At 35.9% G+C, this 15,184-nt stretch overlaps 1 protein-coding gene across 29 annotated transcripts in view; it reads left to right on the plus strand.

The window, feature by feature from the left end:
- Positions 1-15,109, plus strand: part of DLG1 (discs large MAGUK scaffold protein 1) — a 142,435-nt gene extending 127,326 nt beyond the window's left edge. For 9 of the 29 annotated variants that reach the window (XM_064666304.1, XM_064666305.1, XM_064666314.1 and 6 more), the window contains 8 exons: positions 2,890-2,931; positions 4,461-4,496; positions 6,005-6,055; positions 7,000-7,101; positions 7,346-7,518; positions 10,998-11,107; positions 11,471-11,562; positions 13,380-15,109. In XM_064666304.1, coding sequence (XP_064522374.1) covers positions 2,890-2,931; positions 4,461-4,496; positions 6,005-6,055; positions 7,000-7,101; positions 7,346-7,518; positions 10,998-11,107; positions 11,471-11,562; positions 13,380-13,486 — 713 coding nt within the window. In that variant the 3' untranslated portion in view covers positions 13,487-15,109. Of the gene's footprint in view, positions 1-249; positions 284-2,889; positions 2,932-4,460; positions 4,497-6,004; positions 6,056-6,999; positions 7,102-7,345; positions 7,519-10,997; positions 11,108-11,470; positions 11,563-13,379 lie in introns of all 29 variants that reach the window. The other 20 variants (XM_064666310.1, XM_064666323.1, XM_064666328.1 and 17 more) reach the window with 9 other exon arrangements.
- Positions 15,110-15,184: the final 75 nt, after the last annotated feature.

Raw genomic sequence — 15,184 nt, forward strand, 5'->3', positions numbered from 1 at the left:
ACAAGTGTCTTCTCAAAAAGCAGTTGGATAAATTTGCTAATTCAGATCAGGTTCAAAACAAACTGTTCTCTGCCATTTGCATTACTGATTACACTTCATGTGCCAGTCAGGTCAAATCCTATAGACTTATTTTTCCCTGTGATGTTCTGGGAACTGTCTCCTGTCGTAGCGCCAATTTTATATATTACTGACAATTATTTTCTTTGTGATTGTCTTTTTATTGCTTGCCCTCTGGGGACTACTCTGCAGGAGGTCCCTGACGACATGGGATCAAAAGGCCTGAGTAAGTGATCAAAATACTCCCAAGTTATTTTAACCTCCATCTGAAAAGTTACTACTTTTTTTTGACAGATCTCTTTGAGACTGGTGCTCTACTGGCATAAGGAGGTTGACTCTAAAAATGGTTCCTTAGCTTTTCCTAGTTAATCTTCTGGGGGTTTTTGCTTTCAGGAACATGTAAAAGTTCATGTGACTATCATGTTAGATTATTTTGTTTTTCAGAGGCTTATCAGTGCTTACGTGTTTGTCCTTAACAGTACTGTGGTTTTAAATTTGGTGATTGTTTTTTAATGTCACTTCTATATTTGTATTTTTATTTATTTAAAAATAACCTTATGGCTTTTTACTGTAATAGTACAACCATTGCTGTCATACTTTAACTAGTTACAGTTTCACTCCTCTCTCCAGGTGACTGATGTTTACAGCTACTTAAAGCAAGCAAAACCTTTCCTTAACAAATGCAGTGAGAGTTTTTCTGGCTGACTGGAACGTTTATGGTGCTATGGAGGGGTATCTGATAGAAGAGACACATAAGCATTTGTTGTATTTCTATTTGAAGACAGTTAAGATTCAAAAGTTGCCGAGTACTCTTAACAGATCCGTTTGTGTACAAACACCCCACCACTAAATGCACTAAAATGACAAGTGAATAAAGTCAAGGCCTTGCTTTCATCGCAGATATTAAACATAGACTGTTAGGTGTTTATGCAATAGTCCCTAAAGAGATGTGACTAGAGGTTTTCAAAGGTAACATTTCTTCCCAGGGCACAACTCTTAGGCACCATGTTTGTGAAATTACATATAAGACTCAGTGTACTTCTGTACCTGGCCTCAGTCATGAAATAAAAATTCCAGTAGCTGTAACATTAATTTTTCATTTCTGAAATGGCTACTTTGAATGGAATTCTTCATCTAGAACAGAAGACCTTAGCAACCTTTATGGTCTTATGGCTAAGATTAGATCATAAGCAGCCTTTATGGCCTAATAATCATACCTAGTTTAAACTATATAGTATGGTCCAGAGATATCTCTAGGTGATTCTGTCATATAAACAACTGGCCTCTAGTCTGTTTTTCAGCACAGACTTTTTGAAACTGCCTTACCATGTTTAATACAAGTTGTGTTACTTGGGGTCTGCAGGACTGTTGTTCTTGCTGGCGTTTCAGGATTTACATCTTTACCAGTTGAGCCCATAGAATATCACACCACTTGTATTCTCAATTGGCAATGTCTCCCTCTCACATTCTACCCAGGGGCTTATAAACATCACAATTTACCTCTTCCATGCCAATGTGGACATAGTTTTTCCAAGACTGGAAAGTGAAATGGAGTAGATCCAAATTTCTGATACTTGCAAACATTAGGAAGCATTTGTCTGTTTTTCCTGCACAGAAGTGAAATGAGGAGCTCAGTCTAGCCAGAGATTTGTGAATTTAAAATATTAGTTCACTTTATTAAAAAAAAAATTGAAACAGTTAATTAGTTTACATATGATTAAGTTTTTTAATGTTTATTAATCAGTAGAAGCATACTTGCTTTGTTAATGTGTTCTTACCTCTAGAGTCCCCTTGCTTCCTTCTTTTCAATCTTCTAGAGGAGGAACTGCACTGAATTTAATGTATTACAAAGGCTGCTCATGACAATAAGTATTAGTGCATGCACAGAGTCAGGTACATAATTTCAAATTAATTGTTTTAATTTGTATAGTTCAAACACAAATTTTTTTATGCAGTGTTGAACTGTGAAAATTAGTGTTTTTCATTGCAAATAGACACATTCATTGGATGGCATGAAAATGGATTTTTTCAGTCAAGTTCAGCAATACTGAAGTTGATACTTGTTCACTACATTTGTAGAATTTTCAGGTAACAATAGACTGTATACCTGAAACTCTTCAATTGCATTAATTTTATCATAAAAATATTTAACAGTTACTTACACAAAAATAGTAAATGTAAACACCTTGTAGCAAAGTATTTTGATTACTATGCAAAGGGCATGAAATGAATATAGATAGTCCATAATAAAAAGGCATGAAGTGAATATAGATAGCCCTTCATCAAAGGGAAGAGCTTTGAAAGCTAAAGCATTACTGGGAAACAAAATAAAATCTTAATTGCACTTAAAGTAAACTCTTTAACAGACCATAGGAAAGTGTCAATTACTGAATGTGCAACGCTGTATTTCCTATCACACAGTCCAGTATCTTCTGCTGCAAGACTCTCAATGTAATCAATAAATTGCCTAGATAAAAGTTGAAATGCATAATCCCACAGTTTTTGCACAACAAAATTCATCCTGAAGTGAAAACCTAAAAATTGCAGGGTTACATGTGAACTGTGAATTAGTGTACTTTTCGTAATCTTATTTTGATGTGCTATTTAATGTTTTTCTTTTTATTAACATCAATTCCTTTCATATGAAATTACGCTTGATCCTGAGAGCTATGAGAAGTACCTTAAAACTTTTATATGCAGTATGTATTGATTTCAGCATTTTGATATCAGTATTGTCTTTCATCTGGATTATTTTGTGTCGATTTTCTTTCTGTTTGACTCATGCCATTAGTGTATGTTCCTTATTTTTTTTCCATTGTGTTGCAATTTCAGAGCATGTAACCTCTAATGCCAGCGATAGTGAAAGTAGTTACCGTAAGTGTTTTTAAGTTCTTTGTTTATTTAGAACCTTTGTTTTGTAGCCCTTTCTTTGGTTTGGTTTGTCTGTCTCTTCTGGGTAATTACATGTTAAATAGAACTTCCCAGTCACCTTCAAGTGAAATCCATATTCGTGTGTTTGGTGGAGTACTGCAAATTGTGCTATGTCTTTGTTTTTAAAAAATTGACTAGAATCATTGCAAACCTCCTTTATGGGTATTTTTATTTTGGTCAATGATTTTCTTAGTTCAGCTTAATTTGAATCTATTCCTGGGTTTTTTTTAATTATACAAGATAGCTAGACCTATTAAATCCCAAATGTAAATTTAATGCTGCCAAATATAATTACATGTAGTTGAGCCTTAATACTGGAGGTGTAATTAAACCATGTAATCTGTTAAATATTGCCATATTTACATTTTTCATAACTGATACTCAGATTTAATATGTATATACTTTAATGAAAGTACAGATAAGCAAACATGTATTTACCCTTGCTTTCAGCTCATTTATTTTGTCAAGTGTGGGTTCTTAGTATGAATTGTCTTCAAAGCATACAACACACATTCAGTGCTGAGTCAGTTATGATAAATCAACATGCTAGTTCTCTCTCTCTCTGAAGACATGATATCTTTTAAATAACACACTCAGTTAGCTTTTTCTACTGGCATAAGCTACAGTACTATTTACTGTTAGCCAGGCTTCAGTAGTCTGAAGTGGGTAATGTGCTTTACTGTGCTTTAAAATGTCTTAAACCAGAGCAAGAACTTCAATCCCACTGTTCATTTCCAGTGAACAGCTCCTCACTAAAGTTGCAGTCCAGACCAGGACCCCAAGATAGAGCAGAGCAGGAAGATAGCAAAGTTGGGGATTTGAAGAGGAACATGAGAAGAAGGAACACTAGAAGTCATGCAGTGTGGCTCACTGATCAGCACTGGGCTACCTGCTCACTGTATAACGGGCACTTCAGAAACAGATATCATTTATGTTAGGATAATAAGGATGGTGGTTCATTAACAGATATATTTGTTTGGAAGCTGTAGGTCTTTTCAGAGGTGATGATCCACACGTTTTCTTCCAGATGATTACACTTAAGGAGAGAATTTATGTCTGTATACAAAATGCTCATGGTGCTGTAGACTGTAATTGAAAAGAAACCAGTTGAGGGAGGCATCTGTGTTCCCTGAGAATAACACAGAAAATAACAAAATTGAGCATGTATGGGAGTTGCCTTAGACAAACTTAGAAATTTTAACCATTTTTAATGACACGCCATTAAAACCATCTAACTGTGACTGTTCATAAACTTGCTGCTTCCCCCATTTCCAAGGTTTTTCTGAGGGCTTGCTTTATTTATGTTTAAAGCTCATTATTGGTACCACTAGTTAGTTTTTTACTCTGTTGTTACTTGAGAAGCCATGATTTTATTATGAATGTCATGGATTTGCTTATCTGAATGTGTAATTCTGAGCACTTTTTATTAAAATATTCTTTTAATTTCTTCTTACTGCTGTCTAATATGAAAGTTATCTTGATTACAGATGAGTACGGTTGTTCAAAAGGTTCATTCTATTAATATTCATTTTTCCAAAATATTGAAAAACAGTGACAATATATACTTTTTGCCCTCAATTAGGGGATGCTTTTTACTTGTTACTTTCTCTTTAGTACTTTGCTTAACTAATTTTTGACCTTATAGCAATGTGACTTCTCAAAATAAGTATCTAATTATATGTGAGCTGGATCTTTTTATGGATGAGTTGATAGTTGATGATTCCCTATTCCTCTCCCTAGCCTAAATGGGGTTCTGAAAGTATATACTGTCCTTCTAAAGTCCATTTGCATGAGTAGCTTTTTGCAATATTATAATTCACAGGTTGCATGTTTTTGTGTCTGTCTTAAGGTATTCCTCACTTGCAACAATTTAGGAAATTAAAATGTTTATTCCTGTATAGCTGGAGGACAGTTTGAATGCCAATCTATTCAAAAATAAGAGAAATATTTCTGTTAATGAAATTGTAAAATTTAGATGTAAAATATCAGTGGTATTTCTATGAAACAGAGAATAGATATATAAAAGCAGTATATAAATTTATAAAAGCCTTCATCTACCATCTGTTTCTATACAACTGTGGTGTAGCATTGGTATATTCCTTTGCCTGTTGTAAGTGGCTTTTGAACACCAAAGAATGTTCCAAAATTACCCAAGGGAGTTATTGAAGTACTGTATTTTCTTCAAAGTAATGTCATATAATTTGAGTTTGTGTCTTCAGAATTATAAATTCTCTACTGTCATGGAGTTAATTTTTAGTTAGAAATTTTACTCAGATATATAATGTTAGACTAGAAATAATCTTGTAGAGAGATGGCAATTGAGGTATATTTCAGATGCTTTCACTAACATTTAAAAAGCTGTTGAAGTTCAAGATTCAGTTATTTTAGTTTCATTCACTGCTATTGTGCTTCCTGGAGCTGAGAACAATCCAAAGCATTCTTTGTTTTCAACTTTGTCTTTAAATTGATAAAGTAATAGTTATTTAGTATATACAATCATATTTTTTGGTAGAATTAGAGTGGTTGAAGATGTTTATATAAATGCCAGTTCATGATAAAGTTAATGGCAGATCACACATAGGCATACATGTTTGTCAGCCCTATATAAATATGGAAAAGTGTTTTTGTAAATGCTGACTTCAGAGTATGGAGAAAGTCCATGATGTGGGTGGCATTGCCTCTAGCAGTGAATGACAGCATGCATGCATTGCATCCAGGGACACGTGGGTAAGAGCATTTCAGGAATGCTTTAAAAGTCTTCTTGTGCTTGATGTCAGTTTGACATGCTAATGCACACCAGGAAATTATTTATACTGTATGTGTCTTATGCTTTAAAGTTTGGTGTTTGGCTTCTCTTTGTGATTTTTATAATCCATCGCTCTTGAAAGATGTCCTTCATCAGTATCGTTGTAATTGCTGAGGAATGTCTGCATTGTTAAAGTCCATCAAATGGCTTAATCTAATTATATTGGCTTAGAAAAAAATACATAGATATGTCTTTGCATTTACATTTTAGGTGGCCAAGAGGAATATGTCTTGTCATATGAACCAGTCAATCAACAAGAAGGTTTGTAGATCTTGCTCAGTATAAAATAAATATAATCTGAATGGTCAGAATGCTTCATGTGCCCTTATGTACTAAGCACCAGGATAAACTTTTGAACTTGTTACCATTACTCAAATGAATAAATCATAAAGGCATAAATTATTAAATAAAATCACTAAATTATTTAGTGCAAAATCCAAAGGTGTGCTACTTAAATATATTCTTGTGTGGTTTACATTGCAGAAGGAAAATATGGTATGTTTAACAGTTTTGTCAGTGTGAACCTCAGAAATGATAGTTTTCTGTTTCATATTGCTTTAGCATTCTCACTCTTTCTGCCACAGCAAAAAGTGTGTGAATAAATCATTTGTCTATTTCTTACAGTATAATTAGATATATTCTGTTTAAGCTTAATTTTCAACCGAAAGCCCTTTATAACTTTATAAAAAATTAAGCTATTTTTAAAAGATACTGCACTTAATTTTATAAGGATGTTAATAGTTACAGAAACTACATAAAGCTGAGTTGTTTTATGTATGTGTGTTTAATTGTGGTCTCAGAGGAAAAGAAGCTTCTCCCAATACATACATAGAATTGCATGAACTCTGCTGCTGCTTAGGTACCTCTTTGAATTGAAGAGATTTTCAAACTTCCCCATTTTGCTTTTTCCATTATAATGTAGGATGTTACTTTGTAAAAGTTTCGGGTTTTTTCCCAAAGATTTCATAATTTAGGACTCATCTTGAGTCACCAAGGTTGGTGATTTGGGAGTGAAGGTCTAACACCTTACTGTGAATGTGGTATTAATTGATTTACATTCTTCAACATGTTTTTATTCTCTTTAAGAATACATGTTCTTTTAGGTATTAAAACCATTGCTATGTGATAGAGCTTATTTTGCTGAACTCTTAAAAGTTAGCAATCATACTGAAATGTAACTGCTGTTATTCCTTTATGTTTAATAGTCAGTTACACTCGACCCGTGATTGTTTTGGGACCCATGAAAGACAGAATAAATGATGACCTGATCTCAGAATTTCCAGACAAATTTGGGTCATGTGTTCCACGTAAGTCTCAGCAAATACTAAAGCAATTCTAAATTATAGTTTTCTATTAATTTTTTTCATAAACGTACTGTTGAGTTTAAAAAAAGTTTATATATTGTCTAAACTTTATAGACCAGTCTTAATAGTCAGTCTCTTTTCTTGTGAAAATTTTGCAGTATAAATGGGAGACTATTTTTGGATATTGTAGGGAAGAAAGTCACTGTTTTTTTGTTTTGCTTTAAAAACTACTGGTTTATATTTAAAGATACTACTAGACCAAAACGAGATTATGAGGTGGATGGACGTGATTACCATTTTGTCACTTCTCGAGAGCAAATGGAGAAGGATATTCAGGATCACAAATTCATTGAAGCTGGCCAGTACAATAATCATCTTTATGGAACAAGTGTCCAATCAGTGCGAGAAGTAGCAGAAAAGGTAAATCAGTGCCAGTTACTTTCATTTACTGAGGTGATTATCTGCCTGTGCTGACAGGGAAAAAGAGAAGAATGGCAAGAAGCCATTAGGAACCCTCTGACTTTAAAAGGAATTTATGTAAAACCAGAAACAAAGCACATTGTCACAGATGCATTTAGAAAAATAATGAAGCTTTGGAATAATAAAAGCATCATGATTAAATTATGAGAAAAGAGCTCCCATAGTTTGTGCCCTCTTATTTAAAGAGAATGTAGAAGAAATAATTGGAATTATGGGCTAATTAGCTCATATACATAGATCATTAACTCATTAAGAATAGTGGTGGTAGTTAATTAATATGATGATCCATTTGATATAGACCCGTGTAGAGTAAATGTATTTAAACCCAATTTTAGAAAGACTTCTTCCATAACTACCACTACATTTTGGAGATCAGCCTTACTGTTTTTATACTGAACAGACTTGAGTTAACTATTTCTTGCAAAATCTAATTATTTCTAAATTCAAACTGAAGTTAACTTGATCTCTGAAAAAAAAGTGGGAAGAAGGAAGCATATTTCTGAGAGCAAGGTGCTAGTTTTAAAGAAACTTTTTTGGTGAAAATTTTTTGCAAATGTTCCATGTTAAGTTGATGAGTGTTGTTCTACTGCTTACAAAATACAGTGCATTTACAGTAGACAATGTTGTCTGATCTCTGTGGGAGAAGAAACAGTTATTTTCTAGGTGGGAACTCACAAGCGTGAGCAGTGTCAGTGTGGACATGCAGAGGGTAAGTGGTTGTCCCGTGTGACACAGGGGTGTAGTCAGTCCTCTGGAAAACTGTGTAGACCATTTTGACTAAATGGGTGAGTATTGTTGTTTCTGGCAATCGAATTTAGTAGAAGCAAAACCAGGGTGAACATTGTGAGATTCTGTGGGTCGTGTGATGTTTTCTTCTGCTGCCTTTCTCACCGTATGGAGTGGAACCCCTGGCCCTGTGGTAAACAGCAAGAAAAGGAAAGGAGATAATACTAATTACAAAATTGTTCAAGTGAATGAACAGTACTTTGTAAGGGAGGCTGAATGAAGCTGTGAAACTATCCTATGTGGTAAATGATGAAGCTATTTATTGAACAGTTTAAACATTATAAATCTGTTGGCAGTTTCTTCACCTGGCACAGATAGAAACCTTCAGTTCCATCCTAGACCTGAAACTGGCTGTGTTCTCTTGCCCATATGTTGGGGTAGTAACATATACAGTGATTGTGAATCTTTTATAAATGGACATGAAGAGCAAAGCACTACCAGATGTCTCCATCTATTAAATCTCTTGCACAGGCTCCATGGGACTTTGGGTAGATGCAGCATTTTCTCAGTTGCAGCTAACATTATTTTTCTGAGAAACAATGGCCTGTCCTTCAGAAATGAACTTCAAAATTGTGACAGGGCTGCAAACTGGTCAATTTTGTTTTCTTGTTTTCTTCTTCATCTCACTGAAGAGATGAGTCTTTTCAGTGGGTCTTATTACTTGGATACAAAAGATGATTTCCAAGTTTTCTATGATGAATTTAGGAGAAGCAACTGCTACTACCCCAAAAGTACCAAAAATAGTATTCTTCCAATAGCTTTCAGTTGTGTTCATTTGCTCATGCTTCCAGCTGATCCCTGTTTCTCTCATTTCCTTACCTACAATGGACACAGCTAAAGATGCATTTTGATGTCATTGTTCAGTTATTGTAAAAGGCACTGGGTGCTGTGCTTCTCAATCAGATGCAATGCAAGTAAGGAACTAAAAAATATGTAAAACACTGTTCTAAATGCACTCTGCAAAGAGCAAAATAACATCCTTGGATGAAAACATGATAATTGTATCATGAAGTACTTGCATTTCTTTTCCTTGTCTTTCAAATCTTCACTTGAAAGGAATTTTCATATCCTCTTTTCTTTAGAATCACTAGCAGCTTGCAAATCTCTGTGTTTTGCGGTCATTGTTAATGCACATTCATTATTGATTTGGAATAAACTGTCACAGTTATGTTCCATAAGGTCCATCCCAGGTGCTGTGCTGGCTATCTAGCCCTCCACCCTTTGCTCAAAATCCTTTGGCACTTGGACCAAACACTGTTGTTGGACCAAACACAGCAAATAGTGTTTTATTCCAAAAAGAAAAAAGGACCAGGTAATGCTCTTAATTCTCAATTCCCAGAGCATGGACCATATTTAAACATGTGGACAGATCAGCATGTGTAGTAAAATACTCTGCTAGTACATCCAAACACCTTTTTTAAATGTTACCAGTCAGCATCCAGACCCATGGAGTGTATCTGGGAAACAGCCATCATCAGTTGAAAGCAAACAGACATAGGTGTTGTTCATGTGGGCAGAACACTTCTCTTTAAGAATTCCTGAAATAAAATTCTAGTTTTATTGTGCAAGAGATCAAATGTAAATAATCAGTGATCTCTTCTGCCAAGAATCAGAAGTGTGTCAGTCATTTCAGGCTGCAGTCACTTCCTTGTTTTTCAGTGTACCCTTCAGGGGTGATCTTGCAGGAGTTCAGGATTGGTGTTGTATGATATGAGTTGCCTTTGGTTATGTCCTGGCTCACAGAATTCTGCTATTCACATTAGTCTCCTGCTAAAGAAAAAACTTTTATTAATTCAGTCACCTGACAGTGTTTTTCTGTTCCTCTTCCTCTGTACCTTTCTAAAGTGGTGTTATGCCAAATTAATCCTATTCTACTCAGAAAGGAAGGAAATAAAAATGTGGGAGGTAGAAATGAATGTATCTGAAATGAAAGGAGCTGAGGAATGGGAAGAGCCTTTGAGATGAGATATCCCAGAGAGCTGGAAAATTATAGTGGGAGAATAGTGGGCGAGAGGAAAGCAGCCTTAACATTGTGTTCCAGCTGCCCAAGGAGCTGTATGAATCAGCCCAAATAAATGGCATTCACCGTCTGTGATGTGGTTTTCTGCATGTGGTACCTGGGGGAGGAGAGGGCTTGATTGCAGTTCCATCCAAGGTTCTATGGTGGGACATTTCCTCCCCATCAGGGGTGGTTATTCCCTCAGGTATGCCAGTTAAGTCATTTGGCTCCTCTCTGAACTGCATCTGTGATATGGCCACCTCCCTAAAACATCCTCAAATTATTACCAAAAAAAAAGAAAACAAAGAACTTTTGTGCTGCCATTGAAGTCCTGCTGTTCCACTCTATGATTCTGCTTTGCTGGTTGGGCACAACCTCTGATGGAGAGAGGAAGGAAGAAAGAAGGGTGGGGAATATATCAAATGATGTGTGATCCCACAGAGGGTTGTGGGATCCCACAGAGGAGCATTGTGGGACCTTGTGCTAAAGTGGTGAAATCACAGTATCATTGATGCAAATGCTCTAATTTTGTTGGCTTCAGTGGACATGTGTTTCCTCTTCTGAATTATTAGGTTGTGTTGCCTGTGACTTAAACTTTGCTTAGTTCCATTTTCCTTTTTCTTTCACTTTTTAGGGTAAACATTGCATTCTCGATGTTTCTGGTAATGCGATCAAAAGGTTGCAGATTGCCCAGCTGTACCCAATCTCCATTTTTATTAAACCCAAAACAGTGGAAAATATCATGTGAGTAAAAGTAAAGTACCTCAGGCTAAATTGTTTGAGGCTGTAGTTCTATTTGAGAAACCAACTGCGAGTTATATGCTGATAATTGTAATATCTGCATTTTAAATGATATGCAATTTCCTGTGTTTAATTATTAGTGTCTGAAGGTGGGGTTTCTAATCCAAACTGAAGTGCTTGAGAACCAATGTCATTGTGTTAAATCCCATAGTGCCAGAACAGCTCATTTCCACTACAGTCTTCACTTAGGTGTTAGGGTTAACCCTCTTATTAGGGTTAATACTCAGACAGTGGTTTAAAACTTTATTTCTAAAGACTCCAAGTATTTTATAGTAATTTAAGAATACGTAATGTTTTCAATTTCAGGGAAATGAATAAACGCTTAATGGAAGAGCAAGCCAGGAAGACATTTGAGAGAGCCATGAAACTGGAGCAAGAATTTACTGAACACTTCACAGGTGTGTTTTGCTTGTGCATGTTCCCTTGCCAGAGTTGAAATTTTGTTACTTGCTGTAAAAATAGTACTTACCTAACCACTGAGATAAGGCTGAACTTTGTTTTTCGGATAATCTGTGATTATTTTGAGGCATAGGGCCATCTTAGTACCTCTACACCGATTTCAGTTTGATTTATTAATTTAATATACAGGAAAATTTACTAGGAGCTCAATATAGGCTTTAAAAACTGCATGACTTTCTACCATTTTCCTGGGTGTTGTAATGCAGATGTTTGCTTTGTTGACATTTCATATGCTTGAAGCTTTTTATTTGCAGATCTGAGATTGCCCAGCAAAGCTGTCTGTAGGAAGTTGTTCATTACCTTTTTTTTTTTTTAATTGGGAAGATGATCAAGCATGATAGTAGTGAATTAAGCCTCTGGAAATTGAACACTACAGCATTATGGTACTTAGGAAATCAAATTTGTGCATGCTGTGGAACTCCCTGTAACAGCAAGGGATGGGCTGCAATCACTCAAACTGTGCTCATTCTTTGCATTGTGGCTTGTAGGGGGAGGTTGGTCAAGTCATGACCTTCAGGAGGCTGGAAATGAGCCTTCCCTATTCCTGCCCTGATAGGCAATTGCTCCTTTCCTTCCTCTTACATTCTCTTTTGCCATGTTTTAGTGTTCACTGCCCCCTTCACCTCCTTTCTGTGATATGACTCCTTTGCCCAGTTCCTTCTTCCGCATCCTACCTGGGCAGAGCTGTGAATGCAGCAGTCTGCTCCAGCTTCACATAGGAGGAGGACAGAGCAAACAGCAGACTCCCTGCCCCAGTCTTTCTGCTGCCCTGTTTTCTACATTTTGTGCTACCCAGCTGTCAGTTTTTAGGAGATGGGAATGGAATGGTAGGAATAAAAAGGAAGTAATTTGCATGAAAGCAAAGCTTGGAAGGAGGAATAATCTATTGATGTACAGAAGAGTGAGTCTTGCCTGCCTCAAAAACTATCTTTCATGCTAAACTTTATTCTTGGATTCTTGACACTGAGATTGCAATCCTAATTAAAAAGGAGTTGCTGTCTCACAGTGATTGCTCTTCCAGGCTGAAATGTGGTAAGAATATCTCAAACTTCATCCTCATTTCCACGAGACTGTACTTAATTCTGGTATGTCAGAACACACCCATATCGGCTCACTCCTAATTTTATAGCCTCGGCAAAAGAATATCTGTCTTACACCACCTGAATATAAATTGCACTTTTAACTGTATAAGGAAGCCTGTTGTCTATAAAACTTGAATCAGTTGGCTGGACAACAAACTCCATGAGTTCCTCCTCTTTTTAGCCAAAAGCAAAGGTAGTGTTAGTGGGGAGACATCCCAAGGTCAGCCAGCTTTGCTGTGAAGCTTCGGGATCCAGCTGAGGATTTCACCAAGCCTGACTGAGACTGGCTGTATGAGGACACAGCCCTGTACTGTCTTGCTTTGTGTTGGAAACTCCAGTGAAAGTTGGGTCAAAAAGAATTCCGGAGGATCTGAATTGACTCAGGCAAATTGGAACATGTGGTTAGGAAAAGGTAAAAAAACCTCCTCAGTTGAGCATATATATAGTACAGTGGAAACCACTTCCTGTCCCCAAGGATGTGCTCTGTGTGTCCTGCAGTACCATTCTGTGCTTCACTCCAGCACAGAAACCAGAAATCTCCATGGGTGTCTTTTCTTTCAGCAATCATAAATCCTCTTGCCACTCTGAGAGAAAAGAACAGCTTGTGTGGAGCAGCGTGGGGTCTGTACAGAGCTGGGAAGGATGATTGCTGATTGCCACATTGTGTTTTGCAGCTATTGTCCAAGGAGACACACTGGAAGAAATCTACAACCAAGTGAAACAGATCATAGAGGAACAGTCTGGTCCTTACATCTGGGTTCCAGCAAAGGAAAAATTATGAAAACAGATTTTTATTTTTCATTTTCTAACTGACATCACCTACTACATCTGACGACTCTTAAGCCCTTCCAGTGGAGCCTGCCTCTAGTTCTCTCCAGCGTGGTTCATACCCTAACCATCACATTCTGCAGTTCCCATAATGCTTTACATTTGGTGTCTCTCTTAGTTTAAATAATTTGTATTATTGTGTGTTGTTGGTTTGCCATTTTTCAAACATGACAGTGGAATGGCCTGACCAGCTATTAGTTTAGGGTGTGGGTGGGAGGGAATTGCTTGGTAAAATTCCTTAATGTTTAAGGGAAAGTAACTTTCAAAGATTTTTCAAAAAAGCTTTATAGACATTCTTTTAAAATTTCATAACAATTGAAAGAAAAGTTGTATTCAAGGAAGTTGTAAATTATGAGTAACTTTGCACGCTTAACTTTAATAGCATGGTTTGGTCAGGGCAATCAATTTCAGGTTTTATTTTCTGAATTCAATTCTATTCTCACAGTATCTTTTTTTTCTTTCCAGGCAGTTAGAGAGAAACTTTCAAATTTTGAGTTCACATTTTCATTAAGTCCCATTAATAGTCCTCAAGGGATATTCATTTTCATAATTTCATATGGATATTCTTATAATCTATTTTTTCATTTTTTGCCAATGAAATTGCTAGGGACAAAGATGTGTAATGTTTTTAATCTTCCTCGTGAAACACTATTTATAGTGTATTACAGAATTCTTTATAGATAATGGTCATCACACTTTTTGAGCCTAAAATATGTTTAGGTGCTACGAAACCTTGTATTTTTCAGAGGAATGCCAAATTTCCATTGGCAGTGATACAGAAAACAGCTGCAGAGATGGTCATTAGGGCAATGAGAGAATGATTCATAGCCTAAAAATGTGTGTGTTCTTAGGGGTCAGATTTTAATGAATATTTTACCCACAATAACTGCCTATTTTGTTATAATAAATATATATATATTAAACTTTCTTTAACTAAACTCTGTAACTATGGGAATTATTTTCTTTACATAGTTGCGCACACGTATAAATATATATATATAAAATATATATTTTTCTTTTACCACCTACTCCTAGCTTTTTGTTTTAAATAAAAAAAAGAACAAATTAGAATTTACCTTCCTTAATCACAAAAAAAAAGAAATGGGCTATGATGGCTGGGCATGAAGTCCAGGGAATATTAGTACAAGAAAAAAATACATGCAAGTTCTCCTCTTTTCTACAGAATTTCGAGTGTTTGTCTTCCCCTGCCCCCTTTGTAATATGCATGTCTTAACCAAAGGGAGAATTCAGAGACAACAGTACATTTTATTTTTCTGTACCTATTCAGCTTGGGTTGCACAGGCACAAGATCTTCCATTTGCGATGCACAAAGTTCTGTGCTGAATGTTATAAATACCTTGTACCAAAACCTTCAGTAATGAAATTCTCTAATTCCCATATTATTTGGTACCTGCCATTGCTTGTTTGCAACTGATTGTTTATAAGAGGGATGTACTTATGGCAGTCGTGGGGCAGCCCCACAACCAAATCAGCTTTGGTTTGTAAAGAATTATCAACACTATCCATTCCATTTGTTAGAAAGAGGAGAACAGCTAATAAACTTTATTGTACAATATATTTGTCAAGTGTGTTTTTAATTAAAAGAACTACAGGTGTTGTAGCATTTTAAATTAATTGACTCAGACTGTGA

This window comes from Pseudopipra pipra, chromosome 10 (assembly GCF_036250125.1).
Source record: "Pseudopipra pipra isolate bDixPip1 chromosome 10, bDixPip1.hap1, whole genome shotgun sequence".
Classification (NCBI taxonomy): Eukaryota; Metazoa; Chordata; class Aves; order Passeriformes; family Pipridae; genus Pseudopipra; species Pseudopipra pipra.